This window comes from Colossoma macropomum, unplaced genomic scaffold, assembly GCF_904425465.1.
Source record: "Colossoma macropomum unplaced genomic scaffold, Colossoma_macropomum, whole genome shotgun sequence".
NCBI classification, from domain to species: Eukaryota; Metazoa; Chordata; class Actinopteri; order Characiformes; family Serrasalmidae; genus Colossoma; species Colossoma macropomum.
In genome coordinates this window covers 402,402-412,500 of record NW_023494801.1, presented here as the reverse complement: position 1 = coordinate 412,500, position 10,099 = coordinate 402,402, and the positions used below count along the sequence as shown (strand labels likewise).

The 10,099-nt window shown below is 41.8% G+C and overlaps 1 protein-coding gene across 1 annotated transcript in view; it reads left to right on the top strand.

Annotated features, from left to right (window-relative positions):
• Positions 1-958: 958 nt before the first annotated feature.
• The window catches only part of crybg2 (crystallin beta-gamma domain containing 2), a 72,581-nt gene continuing 63,440 nt past the window's right edge, over positions 959-10,099 (top strand). The window contains exon 1 of the mRNA XM_036590440.1: positions 959-1,267. Within this exon, the coding sequence (XP_036446333.1) occupies positions 1,083-1,267 (185 nt within the window). The 5' untranslated portion in view covers positions 959-1,082. The remainder of the gene's footprint in view (positions 1,268-10,099) is intronic.

The following is a 10,099-nucleotide window of genomic DNA, read 5'->3' as shown; positions in this document are numbered from 1 at the left end:
AATCTAGTGGATTCTCAGGAACCCGACTGCAACCGAGGCTAAACACGATAAACACATAATATTGTGTAGTGTATATGCAAAATTAGATAACGTAAAATACATGTCAAATACATTTATTACATGAGTAACATAGAATTTATTTCATTTTGACATTTATTACTATATATAATGTTGTTATTATTATTTCTGTGAGGGAGCTTTTAGAGGTGGACATCTGGTTCCTATCACCACCACTGTGAACAGTTCTGACTCTTAAAAAGATGGTTTCTTAAGGTTCTTTAGTAAAGACAATGGTTCTATACAGAAACATGAACACTTAAAGAACCTTTTGCATGCTTAAACAGTTCTCTGCACGGTGGAGTGGTTTTTCAGATGCATGGGGAATGTGTTGTATTTGGTTTTATGAAGCACTAAAAAGGGTTCTACTATCATTACGATGTCAGTCTTGGAACAGCAGAAAAACCCTTTTTGGTGCTACATAGAAACAAATACAACACACTCTCCATTAATCTGAAGAACAATTTTACCATGCAAAGAACCCTTAAATCATGCAAAGCATTCTTTGAGTGTTCATGGCTCAGTATAGAACCAATTATTAAAGAACCCTTAAAGAACCATCTTTTTAAGTGTGTATAATGGGGCATTTCACACCAAACCTCTCTAAACAACTTTGTTTACATCTCAAAACCTTTAATTATGTAGAATTTTGGAAAAAGGGCTTCTCAGCTTTATATTGGTTTAAGCCTCGTGGCGTGGGGGTGTCTGGTCGTTTACCTGTGGCTCGTTTTTGTTTCCCACCCGTATTGCGCACCTCATAACCCGCCTCTTGTGCGCTTGCCGCCTCTGTTAGAGCTGCCAGCCAATCGTAGAGTGGGTGGAGGAACACAACATGACCACTCCCAGCACAGGGAGGCGGGGCTAGTCTGAATAGAGGTGTGAACACATTGTGAACCTCGGAGAAAGTGGCGGTACAGTGAGGTGTGTGGCTGAGCTTTAGCAGAGCATCGACATCACTGAGTCCTCAGACCGTCCGTGTTTATTCACCACAGTTTTGGGGGGAAAAAGGTACTTTTTTAATCGACATGGCCAAAAGCAGCTCCTCCAGCTCCACCAGGAGGTCCCTGAAGAGCTTGTTCTCCAAAAGCGAGGTGAACCTGAAGGAGTCCGCAGAGAGGGATGAACAGAGCCGCTCCAGAACCCTCAGACTGTTCACCTGGAGGAGGAAGAGGAAGACAGCAGGAGACAAACAGGCCTCAGACACCACCAGGTAACATACGGAGCCCCTAAAGTCACGTGCTGATTAACAAGGCGAGGGGTGGGCAGTATGACGATATTTGATCGTTATCGTGATACTGGGCGCCACAGTGCGCTTTGCAGAGCGCATGGTGGAGATAATCAGCACTTAAAGAGCTGATCTGCGTTTTATTACTAATAGATCATAATTAGTCCTGTTTCGGTTCATAATTAGTCCTGTTTCGGTTCATAATTAGTCCTGAATTCAGCGCAGTGAGTGAAACGTAAAATAAAAGTTAATGTTCTAATAGTTTTTGATAAAACTGTTTTAAATGTGGCCCCTCTGGTCTGTTTTTATCTGTTCCACTCCATCAAACCTCAGAAAGATTAAACATCCAGCTGCGTATCATTTATCATGGAAATGTGTTTATGTGTCGTGATATTATATTTCAGCCATAAATTACTATAATTAGGCCACAATTTACTATATTGGGGCTACAAAATACTATTATTAGCTCACAATTTACTATATTGAGCCCACAAGTTACTGTAATTAGGCCACAGTTTACTATATTGAGGCCACAATAATGAAGCCCCAACTTACTACTACAGTTTATGAACAGTTCCGCTGTAAAAGAAGTGAGTGCGAATGGTCAGACTAGCCCCTTACACAGAGTTATAACAGACTGAGGGGCCAGTTTAACATTTGATATAAACATCCGGTAAATTGATGCAATACACACTTAATGCAGTACGACTCTGTGTTTAAAGCAGATCAACTCTCCAACCTAAATACGTAAACATGTTCTTAAAAATAAATATGACATCAATAAATAGTGAAGTATATTTTATTTATATGACTTCTATAGCATGTTTTGATGAATCTCCTAATAAACACCCAAAAAGTGACCAATGTTGGACATATATGGGGGCTATTCAATGTCGTATTCTGTGTAGTTCAATGTAGGGGTCAGTGTGTTAGACTAACCCCCCTGTGTGGAGGCTACTTTAGCCTGTCTGTCTCTCACTGTGAGCTGTCTATCTGCGTCTAAACGCTGCTGTATTACAAAGACCAAGAGGAGATTAAACTAATACAGGACTGAATTCTGTACAGATCACTGATCACAAACACTCAGGATGGAGGAAGATAGTTTACTGGAGTAAAACAGACTTCGGGGAGAATCTGGAGGAACGTCTGACTGACTGCTGTCAGAATTCACAGATGACGCTGCTATAGGAACACGAGAACCAGACTAAAAGCACGTTCTACTGGAACCTTTTTAACTTCACTGAATATCAATGTTACGTTGTACCTCATGGTAGTTTGTGCCGCTCTGCTCTACTTCACCTGCGTCAGGCTCTGCTCATCTGAATACAGATGATATACACATTCTATATACACACTTTAGAAACATGGTTCTCCAAAGGTTCTTCAAGTAAAGAAAATGGTTCTGTATAGAAGCATGAACACTCAAAGAACCCTTTGCATGATTAAATGGTTCCTTGCATGGTGAAATCGTTCTTCAGATTGAGGGAAAATGTGCTGTAGATGGTTCTAATATAGAACCTTTTTGAAAAAGTCTATGGAGCACCAAAAAGGGTTCTATTTTTGTTACAATCTTGACATCGTAACTGTAGAAGAACGTTTTTGGTGCTAAATTGAACCATATACAACACATTCTCCATCAGTCTGGAGAACCCTTTCACCATGCATAGAACCTTTTAATCATGCAATCATGGTTCTTTGAGTGTTCTTCTTCCTATAGAAAGATTGCCTTTACTAAAGATCTGATGAACAGCCATCTTTTTTAAAAGTGTGTATTTAAGCTACAGCGCATGTCAGCATGTTGAAAAAATGTCAAAACAATGGTTCTTCAAGGGGAGCTGGTTCTATATAGCACCAAATAAAGGACTGTTACAAGTTATAGAACTTTTGTAGGTGCTACCTAGAGCCCTTTTTGCTGGGAATGTATTAAACACGATGTGAAAGACGTGCTGGTTGCAGTTCCTGACTGAAGTATCCTGGTGGGACTTTCTCCTGCCAGGTCAAATATTGGACGGCTCTTGGAAATCGTCCATGTGTTTAATGGAGGCCATATGTTATGCGGAGCAACGACTCTGTCATGCAAATTCAGTTAAATTCAGTTCGGTTTTATTTGCATAGTGAGTTAAATGCATGTACAGCAGCTTTCCTGCAGCATATCAGGACCTGGCTGACATGAAGGTTTACAACTAGGATCAGTTTATGGTGAGAGACACATGCAAATGGCTACTAAGAGCTTAAAGGTCCATCTGGAGTTCAAGATGAACCGTAATATCTGCCTCCTGCACTGGCTGACTGACGTTAAGAAGGCCTGCTTATGTTTTATGCTAATCATAATTATGTGCAGTTTAGCCTTGCAGAGCCTTGACACTTGACACTTGGACAGAGACTTGACTCAAATCTAAGAGACCTCAGAGACTCAGAGCTTCGAGACTTGAACTCACACCTCAGAAACTCGACTTGGACTCACATCCCATACATTTGAGATTGAGACTCGCACCTCAGAGACTCGACTCAGACTCGCGCCCATAGAGACTCAGGCTCATGCCTTAGAGACGACTCTCACTTATATCCCATAGACTTGATATTCAGACTCGCATCCCAGAGACTCGTGTCTTGGCGCAGACCTGCACCTTAGAGACTTGACTCAAACTTGCACCCCTGAGACTCGAGATTTGAGCCTCAAGATTTGAACTCAAACCTCAGAGGCTTGACACAGACTCACTCCTTGAGACTCGGGACTTGGACACACATCTCAGAGACTCGACTCAGACTCACACCTCAGAGACCCGAGACTCAGATCAGATGTATGTTGAGTCCACATCTCAGAGTGATACCTGACAGGACATCACTCCTCTCGACAGTCCGCAGATTGACAGCTGTGTTTGAGTTTGCTCAGTGCAGCGTGATGCCCTGTGTAAACATTGTTAGCTGTGCTGTTGTGAAGGCAAACAGTGTGTGCTCGGGGTGAGGTCACACAAAGGAAACAGGCCAAAAGGGCCATAACACGCCTCCCCCTGTGTAAACTAACAGCGTGAGGTGCTGCTGACGGCTGTGTTAGTGTAGCAGGTCTCAGCTCCTGATGGGAAAGCTGTGCAGTGTAAGTCTGTAATATATAGGTACTGAATAGTCCTTTGTTGAGTTTGTCACTCTCAGAGTCGCCTCTGCTCAGGGCTGTTTAAGACAGGCCGTCACGCTGCAGAGCACGTGTGACTATATGCACCTCTTTACGCTTCAGGAAAGTTGATACACAGTGAGGATTTTGGGGAACGAGTGATCAGATTTGAAATGGCAGAAATTCTCCTCATGCTGAGTGATCGCGTCATGGCTAGTCAGACTCAAAATCAGAACGATATCCTATATTTTCACATTTAATATTTTAGGTCCTTTTACAATCTTTGTGTCATTTTATGTACCAAAAACAGCTGTAATTTATTTTTACATTTTCGAAGCTTTTGCATAAAATAAACTTTAAAAATAAAATAAAATGATTTGTCATTCAGGGAGATAAACTCCATTATTTTTAGTTTTAATTTAACCTTCGTCTGTTCATTTCTTGTCATCTTTTCTTTGCTGTATTCAGCATATCGAGTCGTGTTTTCAGGTGATACAAGACCTGCAGTGGAGAAGATTGTGGGTGTCTTGATGCTCCACATGAACAGAGATTATATACCTGTATTATGTTCCTCGTAGAAACTGTGAAATAGTTACACGTGGCTGATGTTTTCTCTGTTGATCTGCTGGAACACATCTGTGCTGACCTTATTTTCATTACCGTTAAAATCCTTAGATTGTTGTCGTTAGCTTTTCACACGCTGTCAGAAATAAAGGTTCTGTTCTGTACGTTTCTCATCCATCAAGGTACAAACAGTGTAAATGTTCCTCAAAGCTCCAACAGTGGTTTAAGGTCTGATTGTGAACCTTAAATAAGTTTCTCCAGGTGAAAAGTTCGTATTTGTACCTTTTCATAACCGAATGTTTTAAAACAGAACAGTAAAATAAAAGCCTGGAGACGAGACGGGGTGTGTGGAGTCGGGAGGGGGGCTGACCCAGAGACAGTTTAGTACCTTTATTTCGTGAGTGTATTTGCACAGAAGTGTACTCTGTGCTGTAGGATGCGGCTGTGCTTTAGTGTGAAAACTCCAGAAACCTGCCGCTCCACATGCTTATGAGCTCCGTCATCAACTCACTAAGAAACCCTAAACCCGAAGCCGTTCCCGCAGGCCAGATCTCGGCTCGTGTGTTGCCCTCTTGAAGGGGGAAAGTTACCGCATACCTTTCAGCTGATGTGCGACCTGTTTTGCAAACAGCCCACAAGCGAAGAGGAGCTACTGATTCACAGACCGGTTTCTATCATATGATCAGCTGCTGGTTCCTGAGATGTGAATTCCAGACTTTAATCTTTTTCATCTTTGCTCAACTGCTGTAAATAATATCTCACCAACATTCAGCACTAAAAGATAAGATGATGTTGTACTACGCAGTACTGCTAATCTAAACTTCCTCAGTTGTCTTTATATTTGTGTTACGTTTACGGCATTCAGCCCGCTTCCACGGGATTTCATCTCAGTCCCGCAGAAAATCGGAATCATTTCTCCCGCTCCCACCTACAACCAAAACATTATGTCCGCTCCCATCTGCTCAATTCCGTCAAAGCGAACTGACTCCAATATCTGACACAGTCTATTCAAACACATTATTCTCTGCTGAAATATCACGAAGTCGTGCTCATCAGGCTCACTGTGAGTAACCTCATCAAACGGCGTTTATTCCCAGTAAACACAGAGCAGGAATTAAACCACAGAGCGGTTATTTTTGGTGTTCTGCTGGGCAGCTGTGGCTGTCAGACTGAAGGCTCCACCATTTCTGTGAGCTACGAGAATCTGCATGTTGTTCACGTCATCAGTTGCTTTGCAACTCTTTAAACTTCATTCTTTTTAACTGTTTTACTGTCATCATTTTATATTCTTCACATATGATTTAGTGACTATTCTGTTTTATTTAGGCTGTTAATTAATATGCAGGATTTCTCTCTATGTGTGTTTTCTCCTGCTCCCGCCTGCAGTGGGCTGGTTTCCTGCCCTCTCCTGCACAAAGCACTGAAAATTAGTTCCGCCTTGCAAGATATTGTGGTGGTGCAGACCTCTCATCCAGAGCAATCTACAGTTCTGATCCTGTTACAGAAGCAGGCGAAAGTAGCATTTGGAGTCTTTGCCCAAGGACAATTATCGGCATAACCTGGTGTTTTTGCCCGGGTGGGGCACTGAACCCCCCAGCTTTCGCTTTCAAACACGTACCAGCGGAAAAGAGCTGCTCAGGCCTGAGAAGGCCGTCTGAGGGAAGCTCCCCTTTCACGTCCATTCATTTCAGGCTGAGTTCAGTTCAATAATAAGGCGCATGTGAGCCGTTTTAGATCACCGTACAGCCCTGTCCTCTTCTACAGAGAGCGCACAGTCTGTCATTTGATCTGCAGGCCTGTCAGTCACGTATAGCTTAATAATAAATGTTTATCCACAACAGTACAGAAAATAATGCGGTACAGCCGAGACTCAAAATACTGCACTGTAATGTCTGAAGTAGAAGCTCATCGAGAATAGTAAGCATGGAGTGGTTTCAGTGTATAATACTAATAATAATAAGTGCACTTATTTACAATATTCACAATTGTAATTATTATTATTATGATTATATAATCTTTTTATCTAGTTTATTTTACAGTGATCATTAGTATCAGTTATTCAGCATGCTGGTGCTGCACAGTCGCCGAGATGAAATGGAAACTGACTTTTTGCAATATTGAAACATGGTTGTTTCAGTGCGGTTCAGCGTTCCTCCAAACACACCCACAGTCTTGTTTTGGTACATGTTCAGGAGAATCTCTGCTGCTTTGATGGCCAAACAGGCACAGCCTGATACTAAACAGGTGTACCTAACAAACTGGCAACGTACGGTGATGTGCAAAAGCCCAAGACTGTGTGTCATTTCTTTCATTTTCAGCCAAAAGACATTTACATAGAATTACGTAGAAGCTTCAACAGCTAGATCTACTCTCAGCTGTGAGAGTCAGTGAGTCTCTCTCTACCTTTATTCCAGCCTCCACTCTCTTCAGGAGCCTCACTTTCAGTTCCTCAAAGAATCTGCAGACACACCTCCAAAGTTCAGTCTTAGAAGCTGGTTGATGATTTTCTGAAGTAATCAAACACATTCAGTGGTGTTGAGGTCTGGACTCTGGGGTGGTCAGTCCATCGTTCAGCTTCTTTGTTTGATGTGTCCGTCTCCTTTTCTCAGTGAGGTTCTTCTTGATCAGCTACACATCCTTTCAGACCCACAGCGCTGAGTCGTCTTCTCACAGTGGAAGGATGGACAGAAACACCTGTGGATGTTTTCAGATCTGATCAGCTTGATTTTCTCCTCTCTCTCAGAGATGAAAGCTTTAAGTGCTGTTTATCTGATGGGGGCAGTTCTGGGGTCGACCAGCTCTTCCAGGTGGTTGTTAGGAGCCACATTTTCTCTGTCGTCTTTAATCAGTTTTTGAACTTCAGTTTTGGAAACCTTTATTTATTTTTCTTTGACTTTCTCCTTACTTATGGAGTGGATTATCTTATATTAACTTAAAATATATTATTTTGGCTGGAAATTAATAAATTAAGGGTGATATTACATCTTATATCCAGTATCCTCAAACATATCTCCTGAAAAATAAAAAACAAAGAACTTATACCTAATGGCCATTTTGACTGGAAGTGTAAAAGGTGAAGGGTGGCCTCTATTCTATCTCTGACTATTTCACAGTAAAGACTGAGTAGTTTTAATGATTTTTTGTAGCCTCCTGAAGCTCTGAACACCTGCCTTTGAAGGTTATTATTGCATTGTGTGATATAATATTTTCACTGATCTAACACCTTTAGGTTGTGACTTGATGCAGCAACGTTACCAAAACGGTAATTTCAGACATGCGTTGGTCCTTCAGGTGTAGAAGCTCTTACTGCTAACATGCCGATCACAATCTTAATTCATTTGCATATGCAAATCTATCAATTTCCTCCGTGCTGAGCTCAGACTGCATTAGTAGTGAAGATGAAAAAGTCTGTTTTAGCCTGCTGAACTCTGACTACCACAGGTTATGAATTACTGATATGAAAGCCTTAATATTATTTCTATTTTATGAATTATTATTCATTAGAGGGGCAGTGTCCACTCGGCTTGGCTCAGCTTACACATCGGATGTTGGTATTGGTGTATTTTCGAGTCGTGTATGAGTGAATGAACAGGATCAGCGCATTCCCAATAAAAAGAGTCCAAAAGTTCAACGACACAATGAAGATGAGTCTCTGTGTGTTGCCTTTAGCGCTGCCTGCTAAATACAGGCTGGTCCAGATTATGAATTATGACAGTGCTTCAAAAAGCCACCGTGAAACTATGGAACTATGTTGTGGCCACACAAAGCAGAGCTTTGTGTCTCTGCGGTGACGGTGAGGAAGAGCAGACCCGTCCACATTGCTGCAGCATGTCGTGGAGCGTCACCTGTCACCTGCTTATTTAGTGCCGCTGGTGACGGAGGAGTCCAGGTCCAGGATGGGGAACAGTGTTTTTGGAACAGGAGGGGCAGAGCTTGAGTACATGTGTGCCTTAAACCTCTTGAGGTTCTTAATGAACTGGACACACTAAAGGGATTTTCAGATCTTTGAAGGATAATAGTCTAGCCTGTGGTCACGCCCCCTCTGGGTGATTTGTGGTCTTCCTGCCTGTGCATGTCTAAAAAAAGTCCACATTCCACTCATTTAAAAAAAAGACTCAACAGTTTGCACCGTCACATCACGCTCAGCTGAGCTCGACTACTTACAGCAGTCCCTCTTACTTCATCTAACGGGTGACAAAAATATCATCACCATACATGATATGCAAAACGTGATTTACATCCGAATATTTTGTTTTTAAGACTTTCAGAGACAAAATGCACCTGGAAGAAAATAATGCAATGATGTTAAAAAGAATAACGCTAGCATTGTGTTAAATATCCTTATAGTGTACGTTTGTTTGCATTTTTATTTATAACATTTATACAGTTCATTTTGTGAAGGATAGAGTTTATATTTTTATCTTTAGGATTATACACCAATCAGGCATAACATTCTGACCACCTCCTTGTTTCTCCACTCAGTGTCCATTTTATCAGCTCCACTTACTATATAGGTGCACTTTGTAGTTCTACAGTTACAGACTGTAACTGACGTGGGGGTGGTGTGTTAGTGTGTGTTGTGCTGGTCTGAGTGGATCAGACACAGCAGTGCTGCTGGAGTTTTTAAACACTGTGTCCACTCACTGTCCACTCTATTAGACACTCCTACCTTGTCAGTCCACCTTGTAGAGTCAGAGACAATAGCTCATCTGCTGCTGCACAGTTTGTGTTGGTCATCCTCTAGTCCTTCATCAGTGGTCACAGGACGCTGCCCACAGGACGCTGTTGGCTGGATATTTTTGGTTGGTGGACTATTCTCAGTCCAGCAGTGACACTGAGGTGTTTAAAAACTCCAGCAGCACTGCTGTGTCTGATCCACTCGTACCAGCACAACACACACTAACACACCACCACCACGTCAGTGTTACTGCAGTGCTGAGAATGAATTAATATGGTTAATACTGTTATTCTCTTCTTGTTACTTCCTTTCTTGAGTGCTTTGCTCTCCCTTTGCTGCTGTAGCTCTGTGAATTTCCCTAATAAAGAATGATCTTATCTTAAAAATAAACTAGAATTAAAGATCAAACAGTAAAAATAAATGAATGAAATAAGATTGTGTCATAATGGGCTGCTATTCACTCAGC